The sequence below is a fragment of the Crassostrea angulata genome, chromosome 6, assembly GCF_025612915.1.
Source record: "Crassostrea angulata isolate pt1a10 chromosome 6, ASM2561291v2, whole genome shotgun sequence".
NCBI classification, from domain to species: domain Eukaryota; kingdom Metazoa; phylum Mollusca; class Bivalvia; order Ostreida; family Ostreidae; genus Magallana; species Magallana angulata.
In genome coordinates this window covers 26325219-26348649 of record NC_069116.1, presented here as the reverse complement: position 1 = coordinate 26348649, position 23431 = coordinate 26325219, and the positions used below count along the sequence as shown (strand labels likewise).

The 23431-nt window shown below is 31.7% G+C and overlaps 4 protein-coding genes across 4 annotated transcripts; all 4 read left to right on the top strand.

Annotated features, from left to right (window-relative positions):
* The first annotated feature begins 2552 nt into the window (after window positions 1–2552).
* LOC128187999 (multiple epidermal growth factor-like domains protein 10) lies at window positions 2553–5164 on the top strand. The gene is made up of 6 exons (XM_052858746.1): window positions 2553–2736; window positions 3015–3064; window positions 3163–3321; window positions 3932–4100; window positions 4270–4301; window positions 4438–5164. Exons 1-6 carry the CDS (start codon window positions 2657–2659, stop codon window positions 4746–4748), a joined length of 801 nt encoding a protein of 266 aa, XP_052714706.1. The 5' UTR covers window positions 2553–2656; the 3' UTR covers window positions 4749–5164.
* Window positions 5165–6816: 1652 nt separating this feature from the next.
* Window positions 6817–10555, top strand: LOC128187997 (protein draper-like). Its single transcript, XM_052858744.1, has 6 exons — window positions 6817–7004; window positions 8781–8830; window positions 8982–9143; window positions 9498–9663; window positions 9837–9868; window positions 10094–10555. Exons 1-6 carry the CDS (start codon window positions 6925–6927, stop codon window positions 10504–10506), a joined length of 903 nt encoding a protein of 300 aa, XP_052714704.1. The 5' UTR covers window positions 6817–6924; the 3' UTR covers window positions 10507–10555.
* A 2201-nt stretch (window positions 10556–12756) lies between these two features.
* On the top strand, window positions 12757–19336 carry LOC128187995 (protein draper-like). The gene is made up of 7 exons (XM_052858742.1): window positions 12757–12968; window positions 13507–13556; window positions 13646–13804; window positions 15800–15808; window positions 17004–17172; window positions 17329–17360; window positions 18708–19336. The coding sequence occupies exons 1-7, from the start codon at window positions 12889–12891 to the stop codon at window positions 19136–19138; spliced, it is 930 nt and encodes a 309-aa protein (XP_052714702.1). The 5' UTR covers window positions 12757–12888; the 3' UTR covers window positions 19139–19336.
* A 409-nt stretch (window positions 19337–19745) lies between these two features.
* On the top strand, window positions 19746–22124 carry LOC128187994 (uncharacterized). The gene is made up of 6 exons (XM_052858741.1): window positions 19746–19898; window positions 20350–20399; window positions 20495–20653; window positions 21234–21408; window positions 21579–21610; window positions 21772–22124. Exons 1-6 carry the CDS (start codon window positions 19822–19824, stop codon window positions 22122–22124), a joined length of 846 nt encoding a protein of 281 aa, XP_052714701.1. The 5' UTR covers window positions 19746–19821.
* Window positions 22125–23431: the final 1307 nt, after the last annotated feature.

Genomic DNA, 23431 nt, shown 5'->3' with positions numbered 1-23431 from the left:
CAGGTCACTCGTGCGTGAAGTCCAGCGAATTTGGGTTTAACTTTGCAATCAAAACAGAGGCTAGGGCAATGGTGGTTTTGAATTAAATTTACTTTCAATAATATGGGCATCTCTTTTATTTATTATTAAAAGGGCATGGCGTATAGAAAAAGGGCATGGGGCTGATGAAATGGGGCATGGCGCCGCGCCACGCTAGTTTGCTTTAGATTTAACACTAATATATATATATATATATATATATATATATATATATATATATATATATATATATATATATATATATATATATATATATATATATATATATATATATATCATCTATCTATCTATCAACCTATCAATCTCTCTCTCTCTCTCTCTCTCTCTCTCTCTCTCTCTATCTATCTATCTATCTATCTATCTATCTATCTATCTATCTATCTATCTATCTATCTATCTATCTATCTCACATTAGAGCCTGTGAGTCAGAGTGTTACGGCTGTAATTGTTCAGAACCGTGCCCGATTGTTACATACAGTCAGGGGTGCATCACATGTACCATGGTTGTGATTGTTATGGCGATGAACTCTGGTTCTTCCAACAAAACTAGGACTACAGGTATATAATAAAAAATAAGTATTTTAGAAAAAAATCATTCATTTAAAAAAATTAATCAGTATAATTTTTTAAAAGTACAATAGCAAATACAATAGATGAGACAAACACACATTCTGTCAATTCGTGTTCTTTCCAATGTACAAAAAATGTAGTTTGTGTCCTATTTCAATGCATATACAAGTGATTAAAACAAATATTATGAGTTGTGGTTGTACAAATATTGTATCCAACGTAAATATTGATTTTTTACTTTTTCACAAAACCACAAAATTTACAGTACTTTATACTTAACAATTATCTTTATAAATTAAAGTTGTACATTCAGCAGCTTGATCGCAATTTCTTGTTACAACATAGCATTTAAGTAGAAAAATTCTTATCTTGATTGTCAAACACTCCAGCACATTCATTTATGACTGCAATACCATTATATGATTGAGTATTAAAAGATGGTTTTTTATGCAGACGCAGATCAGGATCAATATCTCTTGGCCAAGCTATAGGCTATGTAGAACTTTTTCGTTCATTAGTGAAGATATTACATATGTAAGTATTAAAACAAGATAAATGATAGCAAACATATCGTTTTAATTTAATGTTCAATAAAATGATCTCAACATATGCATTTAAATAATTAACATGTTAAACTATTGAAGTCAACCCAAATTTGAAATCAACTGGAAGAGTACTTGAACATGGGACCAATGACGAAAACATCGAGGTTCATTCCTCTTTTACTATCAGTGAAAGATCGGTCATATTGTATGCAGCGTCCATTATGACGGGGCGGAGGAGGGAAAAAGTAGTCCGTCCTTATCACTACCCAATGAATAAGAAGAGGACCACAAGGTATTAAAAGTGATACCAAAAGATATCGGTATCACATTGCTGTCAGTCACCTGCTGTGACACCAGTCGAGTGATGATGAAATATTCAAGTAATCACAAAGTGTACAGAAAAATTTTAATACCCAGTTTTAGGTTTAAAAATTTAGTACACTGTTGATAATTGACAGAATTCAATTTTTATGAAAAAATTAGCCAAAGGAATCTTTGAAATGTTACATGCAGAACAAAAATTTTCATCATGTTTATATAAAAGTCTATATGTTTGTATAAAATAGCTTAGTGAAATCGCAAATCTTTGAAAAAGAAAATTTGATCGGACTCTTCGTCGACGAATGGCAACGCTACCGTCAATGCTATTCTACTTGTACTTGTGCGTTGTAATTTAATGTCAAAGAATTAATTATAAATGTACATCGATCTGATTAAAAAAACCATTGTAAAATCATTGAAATGTCACAACTTTAAGACGACATTGTCTGAATTGCAATAGTTTGATCTTTTTAAAGTTAAAACATAAATATATTAAAATATGAAAATAAAAACAACAAACACTCGCGTTTAAATAGCAGCAGAAATTGTTCATGTATGTAAATCAAACAGTACGGCTATTCAAAATTAATCGTATCGATGATTTGGCTCGACTTCGTTACTTTGTCAACTCAATTTAAGTTGTTTAGTATACTAAAGGGCTTGACTCAATAATCCGTAATATACATGTCAGATTGTTCAAACAAACGATGTCTGCCTACTTGTATACTTTAAAAGGATTTTAAAGGATATGTTGTGTATCTTTTTAATTAAAAAAAAAATAAGAAAGACCAAAAACATTCATTTGTGCATGCAATGGAGTCAAATATGATACAGAGATAAAAATATAAGATAAATATGGAAGATACAAATGATTCGGTTTTAACGGAAAACTGCTCTTACACGGACAAATCATTCACAATTAAATTTTCAACAATATTATAAACCATGGTGCCTTGTTTAACACCACTTTTCTAAAACTCTGTAACATGTGAAATCTCTAGGAGAAATGTAATTTTGTTAAATTTAAATGCAACATTCTTGAAAGCGGAAATTCCTGTTTATTTCAAATAACATATGCTAAATGATCTGTTCGGAATGCTCTGATGGAACTGAAATTGTTAAACACGCCTAAAGTAGACTTGTAGAAAAAGTCTATTTAATATTTATGGCAAACAGCAGAAATGATTAATTGTGAAAGTGTATTAGTGAGTGTCATTATATGCACGTGGAGTATCCATGAAGGATGTCATGTAAATGATTGGTAGGTGTGGTTCAATGACATGTAGATACGTAACTTAAGTGTAAGACAAACTCATAATAAATAAGTCACTATTATAATAATCTTTTGATGTGTTTCATTGACGTGCGTTGGGTTTTTTCTCTCTCCAGAATAGGCACCTGTTCATATTCTAACATTGCGTATAAAATTGATTTTGCTCTAATCATCTACGATAAGTTTGAAAGATTAAAAGTTATAGGAAGCTTAAAACTAACATGCAATATATGTCTGCTCTGTTTCACTCTTCGTGATCCAAACAGGCCAAATTCCTGTCAAGCCAACTTTATGATAGGATCTCAGGGCTGCGAACGTAAGTTTTAATTATTTAACTTTTTGACTATTTAAAAATTTAACCCAATCTAATGCAGTTTAGAAGCATTTATTTAGATACCTATAAAATCATTTCAGCTTGCGCAACTGGTAGTTATGGGTGTAACTGTTCTGTACGGTGCTTAGATAATACATATGGTCATGGATGTTACCATGTTTGTAACTGTTCTGCAGATGAATATTGCGATCCTGTTGAAGGTTGCACAATCAACGGTAGTACAATAAACCAAACAAAAGGTAATATTGTGTTCTAAAGATTTCACTTCCTCTGTCTAAACTTTTTCTATAGGCGACTGATATTAAAGGTTGAACTTAAATTGATCTGCAATCCAATGTTTGTAAACTGTATCAATGCCAGCAAAACTATAGATAACAAGATATATTTTCCGAATAAATTTGAAAACTCAAACTTATATGATTAACTGCATTTGCTAGTATTTAAAAATGTTTATATATGACAATGGACTGGCATAATACCAGCCGATTTTTCCTTCAAAATACCAATCAACCAAATGCGTATGTTGTATTAAAAATATCATATAATTATCAAAAGAAGAAATGTAAGTTTAGTGTTACATCATGATTTTTATACAAACTCAAGTACATTTGAACCGCAATATGTAAAGCAAAAATAATATTTTTATAAATATATCATTTTTATGTACATGTATTTCCAAATATAACATTTGTAATCATTTATATCTGACAGTTCTAGAAAAAAAATCAGATATTTACAAAATAATCAGTATCTTAATTCTCATATTATGTAATTAGACTCAAGACTAATCATTTTTGTATGGACGATGTTGTCTTTATGAAATCATTATGTTGTAATGTTTTATTACAGAGCTGCATAACACTACGCAATACCCGCTGAACGTTAGGAGGAATAATTTAACTATTCCATATGCAAAGGGTGATGCATACCAATTGCTGAAAGTTGTCGGAATTACCATAGCCCCACTACTGGTGCTAGGTGTTATATTTAACGTGTTTTGCTTTTGTGTCTTACACAGGTAATAACTAAATTATCACGAGTAACTTATACATATGTTTACAACAAAATAAACTATAAACAGAAAGACTGATGCACGTTTATGTAATATCACAACCAAAGTACGTATTCATCGAATATCTCTAACATAGTACAATATTGATGATTACACAAACTGATTTTTTCTGTAGACGGAAATCAGACAAATTTTCCCTTGGAACAGGTAAAAAAAAACTTTTTTAAAATTAGATTGCTAATAATCAAATGATATAATAAAATGTTTTAAACATATAATTCAATAGGTTTATTTTGTGTTATATTTTCTTTTTTAAAAATGTGATATGTGTTTTAAATTCTAGAAGCAAAATCTAAAGAAAATGTACGTGCATCTGGGACTGATGAAGTAAACAAAGATGTTTGTTCGTATCTAACAATAAGTGACAGGTCTGCAAGATCTTATGCAGATGTAAACTATGACGACATAGAAGAGAGGGATAAGAGTCCTACTACCTCAATTTGCAGCATAAAAGGAAAAACTAGCAACGAATGTGACGCCATCAATGTGTCAGAGGGTGATTTGAATCCTTGTGTAAAGACTGATCAGAAGGTGAAATCAGGCTGTCAAAGATCCAGTGATTATGAGGAAATGAACTTCCCTACTAAAACCTAAACACTTACTCATACATTTTTGGTTAAATTTAAATGGTTCATGTATTTGTTTTATTTATAAGGCGTGCAAAAAAATAAAATTCTAAATCGGTTAGCATAAAACTGTATACTTTTTTTCTTAAGCCTAATAATTCAGTGTTATTTAGTCACAATGTAATATGTAATTTTGAGTATTCTCAATCTTTGTTTGTAAAACTTGGTCATAGATGTAATGCCTAGGGTACCAAAATTACGTGATTAAAAATATGGCAGTCTTTTTAACCAGAGAATATGAAAATATCTACTTATATCGATCGTTATTTCACACACATGAAAGGTAATAACATTTCAAATATTTTTGAATGCAAAGTGTGTGGAATTCAAAGCTACTGCAATTTAAGCACCATAACGCAGACAGGGCACTCAAAGATTAAATAAAGATTTTTATTAAACTCAATATGTTTGAACACTTCGATGCAAATATGAGTCTATTTGTTGAAAATAAATTATGATTAAATGATGATTCAATGCTGAAATGAGTTATGATGATCTTGTTAATCCAAATTTCCAAATACAAATGTACTTGTTAAAATATATTGAAGTGGTTGGGTGTCTCTTAACTTTGAACGCAAATTATATCCTGGAATTGTATTATTTAAACAATAAAATGCGTTCTTTGGTGATTCATGCAGGATATAAAGGTGGCGACATTGCAGAAGAAACATATATACCCCGCGTTATATAGCGGATTACATAATGTTTTTGTATTAATCGCTACCTTTATAACCCACATGAATCATCAAAGAAAGCATTTTATTGTTTATATTTACACCTTTCTTTGAACAAATTAATTAACTGATTGTAAAAAGTAAGTAATTGTACATACTTTTTGTAAGTACCTTAGCTAAAAGAAGATGCCTAGCTAATCGTATCCCATGGGAAATCGAGTCTGACATTATCAGGATTATTTCGTGCTGTTTGGAATTTTTCATAGTTGCTGTAGGTTTCGACCAATCAATAAACGGGGCCTTTAGATTTTTAAACCTGTCTGTTTCTTCAGAGCTATGAATTACAATAAGTTTCCGTAAGAAATAGAAGGAATCATATCGATAGACGTAAATGTATGTAAATACAGTTTGTTCTCTTGTTTATCGTTTTTGCATTATTTAATTATTATCAGGGTAAATTATTATATTCCTGTTTATTTTTACATTTATGTTTGTCCTGTTCAGGTGAATGAATAACAAGGCTATATCTGTTGTTTATTTAAAAACAAGACAAAAGCTGTCAATGTGTCAGCAAACCGGGTTGTCTTTTGTGTGAACAGTATCTATAATCATTTGTCAACCCTGAATTAAAAAACACTACCTATCCAGAGAAGTGGGGACCCTATTTGCAAAGTTCTACGAGAAAATAACTTGTAAGTTCAACAGCTGGTAATTTTTTCATCAAATGCCAAAAATCAAAATCCAAGTAATATGCACATTTTTGATATATGTACAATTGATTTGCAAAAGAACAACTTCATATCTTGAAAACTGTAGAAGGAGTTATCCGTACAATAGGGGGAACCATGTATACAATATTCTGCGAGAAAACAGCTGGTATTTTTTCATAAATCATCAAAAATCAAAATCGAAGTAATATGCATCTTGAAAACTGTAGGAGTTATCCGTACAATAGGGGAACCCTTTTGTCAGCCGTCCACCCTCCATTTTCAGCACTTCAATGACTAGATTTTCCTTGGAAAACCCAGTTAAAAATCGAAATTTTACTTCAAAATAAACAATATTGTTTTCATTAAATGTATCTTGGACTAATTAGAGTAACTGCCTACATATGCTCTAATCTTACTTTTTTAAGATGAGCACTTTAAGATGTTTTGAATGTCTGAATTAATCTTTCCCGTCTATCGTTAAATGAATAATAGAACCAACTATCGATCATATCTCTGAGTGTTTAACAAGTACCTAATGTAGTTAATTGAAAATATTGCTATTTTCATGTGACTTTGTTTAAATTATGATGAAAAAAGGAAGTTCCGGTCGAAGTCAATTTTGTTCGCGGATCGAGTTTCACAGATCAATTAAGCATTTTTACATTTACCTAAAAATATTACAGGTTGAATAGGAACATTGGACCATAGAAAATCCAAAGATTTGCCTATTAGTTACACAGGATCTTACTGTTTGTAAGATATGATGATCTACGGTTGTGTTTTGACTGTAATTCTAGTACCCGTGCTTAGCAATGATGGAGGATGCCATGTGAACGACTGGTCAGTACTCCTATAAATACACAATGATAACGCATGGAACAGCAAAGGACGCTGGGTGGTCATTATTCATATCCATTTTATAAATTAACCATTAGATCTACTAAAAATTTAAATATGTGATTTCTTTAGCGTTACACTTTTATTTAGTATAATTATAAAAGATCCATAATTACATTTAATTTGTATTTTGCTTTGCTTTGTCTAGCGTAAAAAAGCCACGACGATCGAGGTCTCTTTATTTCATATAAGCTATATTCATACAAGATAAACAAATACTCAAGTTCATTCAAAAACATATTGGTAATTGAAGTGTTAAGCTTATTCTAACACTAAAATGAACTCAATATTTTAGTTTATCATTTCATTTGAATAACTACCATTGTATTAAAATCAATCATTTATGGTAATTTATCAAATGAAAATAAAAGATCTCCCTTTTTCTTATTTTGTAGCAAAGATTCTATCAATAGTTATGCCCACGGAATGAAAAACATACGCCTTTTCTATTAATACTGCATTTTCATAATCATGGAGTTTTCTGTTCCTATTTCAATATATATTGTTTTAATATTTTACTTTTTATTGATTTAAGGAATGAATTCAATATTTATTTGTTTCATACGATATAAAATGGTTTGGGGCAGTTTACGCTTTATAAACCGCGAAGCAGTTTATAAAGAAAGCTGTTACAAACCATTCTATATCGTATAAAACTAATAAATATTGAATTCATTTCTTGTAATTTTTTTTATTACCTCTTCATTGTAGATAAAAACAGTCATTTGACCTTTAAAATGACGTAAAATTGTACAAAATTCAAACGTAACGTCAGGCGTATTGATACATTTTTAACGTTAGTCTTACTATGACGTAGGCAACATTCTTTATACGATATATAATAATTTCTTAGCCAATCGGAAAGCGCGTTACAACCAGAATTTAATTATTTAGATTTTACTCCCACGGTTGTATGTTTAGGCATATTTTTTTACAATTAGTACAAATCAATATGTACTTTTTTGTTATAAACTGCTAAAATTAAGAGCTTACCAGGAAACGCCCTTGTATCATACTATAAGGAAGAAATAATTAAAACGAAACCATGCGTATGCATACACATAAAGACATACACAGTAGGAGAAAGTGAGATACAGGAAAAAGATTTTTCTTTAAAATGATATTCTTTATGATACACGTGAAGACTTTAATTTTAATTTTAATTTTAATTATAGGCAACTTTCCTTACTTGTGTAGCAATATACCTTCATTACCTGCTAAGGAGTTTTTGTCTCTCATTTCATTCGATATGCAGGGCCATGTTCTATGTATGAACAGTTTCGAAGGCAAGGCAAGCTACTGACAAACAAGTTGATAACACAGGGCTAGCAACAGCCTTGATTGAGATCATCTTTTTGTAAGTTCAATAGTCGATACAACGACCTTGTCAGCAAATACAATCTTCCACTGGATCGCATACTGACTGACGTTTTTCATACTCATTGTGACCATAATTAATTACCCAATTGTCTACGGAGTTTTCTGTTTTTCCCGATTACGACAAAGAGCACACGGCGGGTGTGACAGGTCAACAGAAGATGCTCACTCCTCCATAGCACCTGATCCTACCTCCAATGTTTTTGCTCTGCTCCTGTTTTGTATTTTTTCCTTTTGAATTTTGTTTTTAACACTATTCGTTATCACCACATGTCATTCACGTCTTATATAAATAAATAATAATCCATAATACATTGATGTACCATTTCTATTGTTACTTAGGCAACATTCGTGCCAAGCCAACTTTGTAGTAGGAGCTCAGAGATGTGAACGTAAGCAATGCTTACATAATCCTTACTAAAATTTATTATCTGTGCTATCAAATGAATAGTTAAATTGTCAAATTTAAACATTTGACGCTGAAGCTTTTGAAGTGATTTCCACAACCTATGCATTTATATCTAAACATTTATTTCATTTCAGCATGCAAGTCAGGTCGTTACGGTTGTAATTGTTCAGGCTCCTGTCCAGATAATACATATGGATCAGGATGTTACCACGTTTGTAACTGCTCTGATGAGGAATTCTGTGATCATGTTAATGGCTGTACAAAGAACAGTACTACAGTTTCAAATAAGCCTACAGGTGAATAAACAAAAGTAAAAACATAATTCCAGAAAACAGCAACTTTATTGTGAAAAACAGTCGATTATTTTTTTCACTTAAAGTTTATGCATTTGTAATTATTATTCGTCTTAATACAAAAAGGCTGCTACATAATATCATATAATTCTGTATTAAATATAAAGAAAACAATTAACATATTTGATTGGTCAAACAACATAGCCTCTAAACTCTGGATATGCGAAAAATATACTCAGCTATCAAAAGTAATTACATTCAAACATATTAAAAACTGAGTAGTCAGAAAGTAAGACTAAACATTTTTACATAAAAAAGCAAGTAAGGAATTGTTCTGTTTCTTCTTTATTTCAACAGATAGCCTACCAGTTGAATCTTCTTCTGTTTCTCCATATCAAGAAGGTGTATACGTAACAGCATCAAGACAAGGTGGAAAACATTTAATGAACCTAACAATGTCCCTGGTTGTTTCATCTCTTATTGTCATTGTCTTTTGTACAATGTTTGTTTGTATTTTAACAAGGTAGGTTGTGAATGCAAATCTTGATATGTTTTTCTTCGTAGAATAAAAAGATTTATTCTTCAAAATATTCACCCTTTTTTTGGAAATAAGCTCATACTGATAATACAACTTTTGCTTAGATTTCTTTAATGCAATCTAAATACACGTCCATCATGATTTTGTTTTTGTTTCAGAGTAAGCAAATGCTACTACAAATGTAAATATAGTAAGTAAAACGTAATTTCATTACATCTAGTTAGAACACAGAAGTGAAATAGTTAATCGGTGCTGTTTCATGCATAAGATTTGATTTTTATACCATCAAATGAATTTAACAAGCTTATCAAAAACAATTAACAAACTTACAAGTATTCTGTTTTAAAGATATCTTACTACTCCCTATTTTTTCCTACTGATTTTTGTTTAAACGTACTTTTATCCTACATTTTAGGTAAAATGTTAAATCGGTTGCAATCCAGCGCATCTAGAGCTGAAGACACGCACATATATTCTGACTACGAATTCACCGAATATAGGGACACTTCAAGTAGTGATCCTCTGAATACTGAAATTAACATCTATGACCAGTCTAGCAGAGCGAGTTACGATATTCTCGTCCTAAGGAATCAGTCATCGACAGTAAATATCTATGACTCAGATTGCAATTCTGATATTATACCACCGTGTTCAAAGCCAGTTTACGAATCTTTGCCTATCAATCATGCAAAAAAGGATTTGGACTTTGAATTAGAGCCAGAGTGTCTGTTGAATCTCTTCAAAGAGGAAGAGAAGGACGTGTCACCTTGTCACTTATCAAATCTGGATAATGTGCAATCTAAGTTCATTAGTGAAACAAAACTTTAGATTTTGATGTTTTCATTTTAATATGATACATTATTAAAATCAATGTCAACAATCTCTCTCTCTCTTTCTCTCTATCTCTCTCTCTGCATTTAAATTATTTATGAAATTTGTATTGAAAGGTTAATAAAGTTTGTAATTTCATTTTAAAAGTAAATGTTATTGGTTATTGAGCAGTGTTAGCCACTTCACTGCTTTTACAATTTATTAGAATATCCGTATCATTTAATAGTTATTCGTTTGATGAGATATCGGCGCTTCTGATTGGTTGAAAAATTTCTTTGATACCTGCATCAATAAAATTTTTGCCGGATCTACTTTTCTCAACTGTTCTGGTCTAACACTATTTATAGAACGGGTATTTCCAAGAAAAACACTGTCAACAAAATGTAAAGTTGTGTCTGTTTTATTGTCGGCAAAGAAAATGCAACCTCTTGAATATAAAAACTTGAAAGTTTAACCTTCAAAAATGAGCAAAACACATTATTTGATTCACGAAATAGAAAATTAAGCGTCTTCTCACGATTTCGTCTGCTTGAGATCAATCAACATTTACAACGAGGTTGGCTATATTCCTTTTCCAGGAATATTATAACGAACATATAGGCCTATAAACTTTCACGGTAACACTGCTGTTCAAATTTGGTAACGATAAGTTTTAAATTTACACACGTACATGATCGGTCATCGGAAATAGCGTCGTAAAGTAAAGCTATGAGTAATGCAACAACTCCTTCAGCGCATTCCAAGCGCCAGATATACCATTTAAGTACATCACTGGCTATCTAGTTACCACAACGTTTAAAAAAGTCGCTTATACATACTATTCTTTGTCGACATATCAGTTATTTTCGTCCACAATCGCCTTTCCTTGGATGGTTATGTCCAGTTGCATATTCCAGCGATCTCACATGAAAACTAGTTTTAATACGAGTTTTCTGCACAGTGAATAATAACACAAGCTATCGCATGTATTTTCCTTTCGTTTTCAATTCAGCCGGTTCAGATTTTAACTCACTATTTGTGTTTAATCCATTAAATTCAGCTCAATAGCTTTGCATCAGCTGAAGGTGCATCCATTTTGAATATCGTTGCTGTTGTTGTTTTGAATTCATACGCGCCGCTTCATTTACATTATTTACATTTTTGATCAATGACACTTCACATTTTTTTATTTGAAAATGTTTTATTAAATGATAAGAAATGAAGATAATAATTTTTCTATTGATCGACGTATCAAAGAAAAAATTGACCGGAAAACTTTTTCATCAATGCGCTACGCGCATTGATGAAGTTTTCCGGTCAATTTTTTCTTTGATACGTCGATCAATAGAAAAATTATTATCTTCATTTCTTAAGTCATATTTATGGATGGTGTCAAGCTGTTTTGCGTTGATTTTTTAAAAACATTAACAGTCAAATGGTTGAAAGCAACAGCTAATATAATATAAGATCTTTTAGTATGAATCCATGTGAGAAGTAAAAATCTAATGAATATTTTCACCATGATATAAACATTCTATATCAGTGGGAACTATGTGTTCTATATTGACTAAAAATAGGTTTAAAAAGCAATCATTCCTCAAACAATTTAATTTGTAGAGGTTTTTTTCAATTTGCGAAAAACCATTCACTGGCCCAATTCTCACTAGGAGACCAGGATGCTAAAAAACATTTACAAAATTATTCAAATTCGATAGTTTTATCTACATTTGTGGACATCAATGTTGGTGGATTTAGTGAAAATAACAGCAAAACATTACGTTAATGGACATTGCCATTCAGTGACATCAAAATCCAAAGAAATTGGTGTTCACCAAGAATTGAGGAAACCACATTTTTATTTTAACATAATAAGACTATTACCATGTTAATGGACAATTTATTTTTTCACATATTACGAACGTTTGTCATTCTGTATAGCGAAAAGAATTTTTTCTAGTAAAGTCTATGTCTCATGGGATAAAAACAAAGATGGTGCATGTGTGTTTTCTTTCTTTATAAATTTATCATAATTTAAAGTTCATACTCATCCTGCACTAAAGTTTAGCGGCTCTCATACAAACGCTTTAAAAAGCAACAGCACCGAGCCTGTAAGATTATGGAGGGTATAGATGGTTTCTGCTATGTCCCGTTTATTTTGCAATTCTAAAAAATACAATATGTATGTGCATGATTTATTATCCATTGCAATTATTGTCTGCTATTTTTAACACTGTCACATATGAAGAAGGAAATTCCGGAATAAATTACGCCAGCAATTCGCAGAAATCAGCTGTTATTAATCAGTCCATATGAAGTGAATATTACTGTTAGGAATTTAAAGATTTCAAGTTTACCTCAAGATATAGGTTCACCTTGATTAACTTTTATTGTGACTAGAATATGAGTGTTCGCGTTAGCATACTGGCTGTTCTTTCACTACATGTATGTAAAATCAATGGAGGACGCCACGTAAACGATTGGTAAGTACATCTAACTGTACTCGTATTTGCTGCATCTTAGACTGATGTGCTGATGAAAGCAATGAATACTATAATACATCATATAAATTCGTGCTTTATATTATCATTTCTAATGAATCTGAAAATTATCGCTTTGTACTTCCGACTCGTTTTGGAATTTTATTGAAACAAATCATTTTTATTTGCTATATCAACCCCCTAAATCTGCTTAAATAAGTAATTCAAAAGATTGTATAAAACTTTCATACGTTTCGTTCGTTCAACGTTAAAAGTCCTTGTCAAAAATCTTGCTTGTGGTTTTGGAGTTTTAATCTAACGTAAAACAATATTTTAAATGGACTGTTATTGAATTAGTATGCAACAACGAAAACATATTTGTAATCAAAATATTTCATACAATATCATAAAATGAACTATTACACACCCGGTAAATTTGAAGTCATAAAATATATGGACTAAATTGATTTATCATTGTTTCTTTAAAACACACTGAAAGATAGCATCCGCATTAATTAAATCTTACATTATTGTTCGCTAGGCCACACTCATGTCAAGCCAACTTTAGAATAGGACCCCAAAGATGTGAACGTAAGATAGTTAACTTTACAAATCGATTCTTTTTGGTATACAATCATGTAGGTATTGATCTATAAATATATATTTATTTGACATTTCAGCATGTGAGTCTGGTAGTTATGGCCGTAACTGTTCAGAACCGTGTCCCTATGGTACATACGGTCAGGGATGTTACCATGTTTGTGATTGTTCTGATGAACAATTCTGTGATCCTGTAGTAGGTTGTACCAACAACAGTAGGACTGTAGATATAACAACAGGTAATAAAACATTCAGCATATTAGGTAATGTGCAATAAAATTGCTTATGGTTGAAGTATGGTGTACCTCGAAGTCAAGTCAGATTAAGCATAAAATTAAGGAACAAATTACACTGTGCCGGATAATCTTGCCAGTGCTAAGGTGCCATTAACTGTTCAGAACCGTGTCCCTATGGTACATACTGTCAGGGATGTTACCATGTTTGTGATTGTTCTGATGAACAATTCTGTGATCCTGTAGTGGGTTGTACAAACAACAATACAACTACAGATATAACGACAGGTAAATAAAGTAAATAAATTTATTGCGTCATCCAGGCAATAAAAAATAAAATAAAAATAGTTGTTGCTTTCGACTTTGTGAAGGAGTTTAATATTGTAACTTCCAGTTCTTAACATGCCTATAAAACGTTAAATATGAAAATTTCAATTAGAACGTAAACCGCTTATTTTATCTTTAAAAGTTTTCAAACAACCAAGTTATCATGTGCAAGTTTAATAAAATCACTCGTGATCTATCATTGCTGCAATTCAGATAAATAATGCTTCTTGTTGAAAGTGAAGTTAATCTAAATATCTAAACTCACTTGTATGAATTTTTACACTGTTCATCAAATTCATAACTGAGCAATTTGAGATTTTATGCCTTACCTTAAGGATATAACACAGAGTAATGTGACGAATGGGTCAACATTTTTTTTCATCTTTAGCTAAAAATCCCAAATAAAGAACTTTTCTTTTTTAATAAAAAAAAATATTTTAGATATAATCTTATGTAATTCACTTATTAAGTTCGTTGTCCCGGGATGATTATTTAAAGAAAATGAAGAGCTAATGAACAGAATATTATTATGCTTACCATTATAAAAAAAACATAGAAAAAAGAAGTAAAGTTTACTTTATCTTGGTCAAAAACGATTGCTAGAATTCACAATTGTTACAAATTATCTCATAAACAGTAGATTGCAGTTAATTTAATTTACCAGACAAAAGATTTTAACCCACGTTGAATTTTACGAGGCAAGTGTAGACTCTATCATGCTATAAGTTTTTCAGTTTGCCTGCTAGGTGTCAAATATTAAAGAATAAAATATTCTTATGTTCCAAAATTGTTGGCCTTGCATATTCACCTTTTTGTGTTGTCCATCATTTGACCACAAGGCATCGGGTCATTAAAAAGCTTTCTATCTTCTTGCTTGCAGTTTTTATCTATTCCAAGGTTGCATATGTTGATATTTTAACTAGATATAACTACTGACGTAATTTTTTTTTAGAGTTTCATAGTTTCGGCATTTAATTAAAATCTGATTCTATCACATGCCATAAAAGGTGCACTTTATCTGTTGCTTTGAAATCTAACTATATCTACCTCTTTCCAAATTTGAATCAAACATGAGTCTTCTTAGAGTATTTATTCTATAATTAATGTGCTTTGACTGACACGGGTAATGTAAATAAACTTATCTATTGTATGTTATCATAATGCGAAACATTATTAGAAGAAATAAAAATCCTTAAATATTAAGCATTTGTTGATCAAAACTGTTACAAGTTCTTAAGAAGGGTTACTGAACAGAGTTCAATCCTACAAATGATAAGCATGCTTACATTGGATTTCTTTAGTGTCAGTTTACAAACATTGCTAAATATGACATTTTTCTTTTCTTTCTAAACAGGCAGAATGGGGCCATTCTTTGGTAAATATATGACTTAATCGATTCAAATTTGTTATCCTTCTTGTGGTTTCAGCTAGTAGTACAGTATCATTCGAATTAATCATGTGTATTCCCCTTGATATATCATTCGGGTTGTCATTTGATTGCAAGTTTTAAAAGCAAGGTTTTAAAGCGGTAAACTACTTGTGCATAAGTCTAGCACTAATAAAATTGTGGTTTATGTGAATATGAAGCGTTACGTTTGAAAATGTTGAAAGTATTGATAAGATAATTAAACTATAATTAGGCGGATAACACCATCAATTCAGTCTGTCTTCAAGCGTTTGAAGGTTAGGCCTAAAAAAGTTGTGTGTTTAGGGTAACCCGACCTAACCTACAGAAATGCCCCGATCCTAACATTTTTAGATGTCTGTTTTTATCCGATTGTAATTTTGATTTTATTTCTATTAAAAACCCGTCTTTAAATATGATACAAACATTCATATGAATCATGATTTTTTTAAAGTATATAGTCTCATAACTGCAGCGGTGTGTGCATACAAATTGAGTAACGCGCGTTAGCGCGTTATGAAAATTTGTATGCAAACATCGCTGCAGTTATGAGACTGTATAATTCAAAAAATCATGATTTAATGCTTAGATTTACATTATTTTAACTTCATGCCTTGTCTGCAAATGTGATTTATACCTTAAAATTTCTATCTTATCCTAAGGATAAGTTCATATTAATGGAAGAGCCACAATAACAGCCGCAAGCGTGAACTTTGATTTTCGGTTGTGACATTGCAGTTAACAGCGTTTAACGTTTGTGACGTCATAAAAAAACTCGTCATTTCAACCTTTGAGTACCCTGTGTGCATTGCAGTGTTATAACTGCCGTAGCTTTCAACACACTTTACAAGCAAAAAATGTGTGGAATGTTATAGCATTGAATCATTATTTTTTTTAAGTATACACTCTCTTAACTGCAGCGGTGTGTGCATACAAATTGAGTAACGCGCGTTAGCGCGTTATGAAAATTTGTGTGCACACACCGCTGCAGTTATGAGAGTGTATACTTCAAAAAAAATTTGTGAAGTATACACTCTCATAACTGCAGCGGTGTGTGCATACAAATTGAGTAACGCGCGCTAGCGCGTATGAAAATTTGTGTGCACACACCGCTGCAGTTATAAGGGGGTATAATTCAAAAAATCATGATTTAATGCTTATATTTACATTTTTTAACTTCTTGCCTTGTCTACAAATGTGATTCATACCTTAAAATTCTTATCTTAACCTAGGGGTAAATTAATATTAATGGAAGAACCACAGTAACAGCCACAAGCGTGAACTTTGATTTTCGCTTGTGACGTTGCAGTTTACAGCGTTCAACGTTTGTGACGTCATAATAAAACTCATCATTTTAACCTTTGACTACTTGTTGCTTTTAGAGGCATTTGAAGATCACCGAATTTAATGGAAAAACACATTAGAATGTAAATATAAATATATAAGTTTACAATGACTTTATCTTTTCTTTAGTAACACATTCGTCTGTAGTTACCCTTTCTTCTTCTTCAAATACTGCCAATCAACACAACACACACACGGAGTCCGGGGTTACTCCCCTACAGAGCCTCACCACGTCTCTGATTGTGTCCATTATGACCGTCATCGTCTTCAGCACGATATGTGCCTGTATTATTATCAGGTACACCGTATTTATAGCGTTTTTACAAAGTTACAATTATTGTTATTCATAATGTTTCTTAGAGCTAAACGAATTATTATTGTTAGAATATATTTGTTGTTTTTATTACCTAAATCCGAATTGGTTTAATTTAAATATGTTTTTTTTAAATTCTAGAGTAAGCAAACGGTTTTACAAGCGTGAATATCGTAAGTATTTATATAGACGATGACAGTAACAAAATACTAGTTATACAGCTACGAATTATTATGCCTTCTGTCAGTTTGTCATTATATATTCAATAATCATCTATTTTCGCGTAGTATCAAAGGATTTATATAGCGTAAGCATACTATGCCGAAATAGAGCACAGCAAATGTTTTCAACGAAAATCTATCTAGGGCCGACAGCGGGATTCGTACTCACGACGCTAAAATCATACCAGCTTTAAGTCCAACGCGTTTCCGCTACGCTAAATTAACCGTTATTAAAAGTAATGGTATTTATATATATTAAACGTAGATATGTACGGCTGACATCAAGAAATTAAAATTATTCATTTTTCCAAAAACACTTCATTATTGACGGTTATTTTAAAGTTAAAGTTTCTTATAAACTTTTGAACAAATTGATTGAACATTTTACAAAGAAATTGTACATGAGAATCACAAAAACGTTTTTTTAAATGACGCTTGATAAAGAATGTACAAGAAAAAAAATTCAATGAGATTTCGTCTGCTAAACATTTCGAGTTTTCTCGGTAAGGTAAAACGTCTCTCATTTCTTGAAAAGAACATAAACCTTTGTTGATTTTTCATTGTACAACAACTTGTTGATTAAATAAACAATCAAATCAATTGATTAATTTGAAGGAAAAAACAAACGCTTGCTTTTCCGGTAATTATTTTTAGGGACTTCTCAACACTCGAAAGTCACAGCTACTAGCAAAGCACGTCAGTATGTTCAACAGTCGGCATAATAATAATAGTGTTGTGTTGTGCATGTACTATGCCTAAATAGTAGTCAGGGTTTGATACATAGTGCACTCGCCTCCGGCGAGTGCACTATGTGTCAAACCCTGACAACTATTTAGGCATAGTACATGCACAACACAACACTATTATATAAATGGCGCATGCAAAGATAATCGAAATATAACGTTTAAAAAAATGTCTGCAATGGAACAAATTTTTGTAAAATTTCACATATTAAGTATGACATTAAATTTTCTAAAAACTGCACAAAGAAATTTAAATATGAAAAATTAAAACTGCTGTAAACCAAATTTTATTGAAAATGACTTTATTTATACCTTTTACCAATGTTAATTACCTATTCAGTGCGCCCTGTCCGCGACCAAGACAATGCTTGGATATGCAACAATTAATGTTGCTCCCGCAATTCTTTCGAAAGTTACTGTTGGTTTACAGTTATTACTGTATTATTGTCATTAATAAACTGTATTGATATTCAATTTAATTGGTGTGAATTTATATTTGTTGTTTGTTTGTGCTATTATAAAGTAAGATGTTATATCCATATTTATTATTTTGAAGGAAAACTACAAAATCTTTGGCAATCCAACGAGTCGACAGCTGGGGATTCAAACATATACTCTGTGTACGATTACACTGGCTCCTTTGTCGCTCCGAGCAGTACTCTCCCACCGATACTTGATAACAACATGTACGACCAGTCGGACCAGTCCAACACAGTCACCTACAATATTCTCTCCCTCAGGAATTTCCCATCGACAATAAATGACTATGACGAAGACTGTAATTCAGTCATGCTACCGCCTCGTTCAAAGTTCAGTGGTTGTGAAAATGAAAAAAGAGAGTCTGACTTCGATATAGAGCCAGAGTGCCTATTGAATCTGTTCAAAAAGGAGGAGGGCGATAAGGCACCTTGTCGCTCGTCTAATCCGGATATTATGCAATCCGAACTCGATGGGGAAAAAGGATCGTATCATAGTACGAGTTTTTAGTTAATAATGGTTATTGTATGTACGTGTCCTTTGGTTTTTTTGTTTTTTGGGGAAATTGGACGGTTTTATTCTGCTGAAATATTATATAACATTGACAGATTAAAAGTGAAATACATGTACATGTACATGGCTAAATGTTTATTAGGTTAAAAAAAATTGTCGGGAAAACAGGAAGATTTGCATCATCAAATTGATATCTGAATTTCAAATTTTAAATTAAAGAAGTCTAAACTAACTTCACTATTCATATTACAATATCGTTATACGTAAAACCTCAAGTAATCAACTTTTTTATATAGTTTGCTTTGGGTTTGGTGCAATCGGTTCGAGTCGCTTTCCTACAATCTTAGCGCATTGATAGACATGTATATCGTGTCAAGTATGTCTTATTAAAGCACCCAAACAATACACATGTTGGAACCTACAGTAGTGTATGCTTACTGCGCAACCTTACAAATATGCATGGTTTTTAAATGCATAACCGCTTGAATATTCTCTAAATCGTGAAATATATTTTATCAGTGAATTAAATAAATTAATTGCAATATATATGGAGATAATTTTCCTGTTGAAATCCTAAAAATATAGCTTGGCCAAACAATAGGAAGTGACATATGAGATGCAAATATGAAATAAGGACTGTCGATAGATAGAATACAAGTCATTATACCATTCCAACAGCGATGGCATATTGTATTGTTATTGCACTTCTTATGGTAGTTGTACACTATAGTGATGGAGGATGCCATGTTAATGACTGGTAGGTGTTTGTTTAGACGTATTTTACTTTTTAGTTATCTGTATTTATATGTATTATGTCTATTCCACAATTCGAACGTATTTTGCATGGTGTATGTAAGCAGCTTTTATATAGACCTAACCATGGAAATAGAATATCAACGCGCACTAAACATATTCATGCCATGCAAGTTCTATTAAATTTAAAATAATCTGAAATATGATCTGATCATGTTACATTCATAATTCGAAAAAGATCGATGTTGCTTCTCAATTTATTTAGGTTAAAATTTAAAAATAAATTTTATATCACATCATTGTTATGATTATCAAATTTTATTTGATATGATATATTTTTTATGAACAACGTTGTATAAAAGAGGGAACCTTGTTTTTAATTCAACATGTAAATATGACACAATTTTAACTACGACAATGACATGTTATCATAGGTTATATTATTTTCTTAACAGGCCGCACTCGTGTCAAGCCAACTTTAGAATAGGACCTCAAAGATGTGAACGTATGCTTTTTTAAAAGATTGGTTATTTAAAAATAAGCCACAACAAATGTACCTACTATCAGTATCATTCTGTATATATTCACGTGTCATTTCAGCATGTGAGTCTGGTAGTAACGACTGTAACTGTTCAGAACCATGTCCCTATGGTACATACGGTGAGGGATGTTACCATGTTTGTGATTGCTCTGATGAACAATTCTGTGATATAGAAGTAGGTTGCACAAACAACAATACAACTACAGATATAACAACCGGTAATAAAACATTTAGCATATTAAGTGCTGTGCAATAAAATTGCTTATGGGTGAAGTATGGTGTACCTCGAAGTCAAGTCAGATTAAAAATCAAGGACCAAATATATCTTTAAGAAATTATTTAACCTATAACATGTAACATACATTTTAATATATTTTAAATTTCATGTATTGTTAAACCTCGTTTAAAAGACAAGAGTATAATGTGTTTCCATGTATAAGTCAGATTAAAAGCAAAACTTTAAATCGAACACTTAATGTTTCTGCACCAGATTTGAAACAGGATTGAAGTTTGCACAGAAGTTTTCTATTCAGACTTGAAATAACTAAGCTTGTAAACCAAACAATAGCGTCACATAATGTACGGACAATTCCTTTTTGTGCAATGATTACTGGTTTGGCGGGCAGTGTAATTTGTCAATTACTATTTTAGTTGTGAACATTAAAAATATTGAGTAAATATGAAAATATCTGTTCACGCTGGTTTTACGTTTGTTTTTAATCAAAGCCATTTTAAAGTAAAAGTAATTTTTTTTTATAAGTACACAGTCTTGTGAAACAGTCTTGTATTCTACTGTAGGTAAAGTTGAATCTACGCCATATATTGGAAGTAATACAAGAGATGTAAAAAGCACTCCTTCGTTGAAGAGTGATAAAGACCTACTGACAATTTTGACTATTGTCGGAATAACCACTGGCACACTACTGTCAATAGGTGTTATTTCCAATGTACTTTGCTTCTGTTTCTTATGCAGGTAACTTAAAAACAAAATATACATGAGTAGCCGTTGTAGAAGTAATGTTATTTATGAAAATTAAACAAAGTTGTGTTCTCAAAAGCCAAAATAACTGCTGAAAATAATTTTACGTTGATCGATGCTGACTATGCAAAACGAAAAATTCACCTTTTTTTTTGTTTCTGCAGACGAAAATCAGACTCGTTTTCTCTTGAAAAAGGTATATATTTTAAATATTTTTTTAAAACAAATTAAATCTATTGAGTATATTAATAAATGAATATGAAAACAATGCAAAAAAAATTGTTTAGTTCAAATTAAACAAAATGTTTTTACTATACATATAAAAACATATTTGTTAATATATGAATGACACCACAGATGTAAAATCAACTGAGGGGGTACTTGAACTAGGAACCAATGAAGAGGACATCGATGTTCATTCATATCTCACTATCAGTGATAGATCAGTCAGATTGTATGCAGCTGTCCATTACGACGAGGCAGAGGACAAAAAAAGTAGTCCTTCGTTATCACTACACAGTGAAAAAGAGGACTTAAGCATCGACAGTAAAACAAGTCCTTCCTTATCCTTTCACAGCAAGAAAAAAGAGGATGCAAGCATTAAAAGTGATACAAGTAAACTATCACAGGGGTATTTGACTCCTGTTGTGACAACAGCCGACGAAACCAAATTGGATAGTCAACGATCTAGTGATTATGAAGATTTTTAAGAAGTCACTAAGTGTTCAGAAAATTTCGAATCTCCAGCCAGCCTGAGTTTCAAATTGGGTACACTGGTCAAAATTGACAGTGTTCGACTTTGATTAAAGATAAGCCAAAGGAATTGCTAAAATAATACATTAAGATAAAAGTTTTTCTTCTCTCATATGAATACCTAGGTTATGATCTTTTTGTTAAAGACGTTAGCTAGAACTAATTTATTTTTCTACCAGAAAAGGCAACTTTAATCTTAATTTTAAATTTTATGTGCCTTAAATAGAGTGTAATGCATATATGAAATTAAAAATCATTATAATATTGAAAGTTTCACTACTTTTGATTACAAATTTTACGCCCTAGTCGATGATTTGTATAGGTAGATATATACAAATGTATGTTAAAGATAATTCTATCACGCATAAATAGTCAGATCCTACAACACTCGAAATTCCCAAATCCACAGCAACAAGGCTTCCAAAAAAATCTCGGCTGCTTAACAGCTTCCTTTGATCTACAGGAAACAGTCTTCCATAACCTTGAACAAAATAATAATGTCTATGTCAGCTTTCTTGATACAAGTAACGCTTTCGATACTGTCTGGAGAAATGGAATTCTATTTAAACTTTTCAATCTTGGAATCACTGGCAAAACCTGGTCATTGATACAAAACTGCCATTCCAACACGGTCAGTTCAGTGGTTGTCAATCAGACACGATCGAGATGGTTTTCTGTACACCAAGGCGTGCGGCAAGGTGGTGTATTATCTACTTTTTTGTATTTAGTATTTATCAATGATCTGATAAATGACTTGGAACTCAACAGTCCAAACTCTGGTGTTCTTGGAGTAAGAAGCAGCTGTCCTTCGCTAGCTGATGACCTTTCGTTCATCTCCACTTCGCCAGTGCAGCTTCAGAGATTATTGGATGTTGCATACTCATATTCGTGCAAGTGGCGTTTTAAATTCAACGCGTCAAAATCCTGCGTATTAACATTCTCTGCTAAGTGCAACAATCGGAAAATGTGAATTCTTATGGCATCTTGGACAAACTGAAGTACCACAGAAAGAGTCGTACAACCACTTAAGTATTACCATCAACTCTAAGTCCAAACTATCGGTCGCGATATCTGATGCGTGTAAAAAGGGCAAAAAATCTTATTTTGCATTATCTGACATTGGATCCAAGTACTTAAAACCTGCAACAGTGTCTCACCTTTATAAATGTGTAGTTCTTTAATCGGTTTACATCTGATATATCCGAGTCACTTTTCAACGTTCAACCTATATCAGCAGAAATTGACACAAGAAAACTGCTTTTCT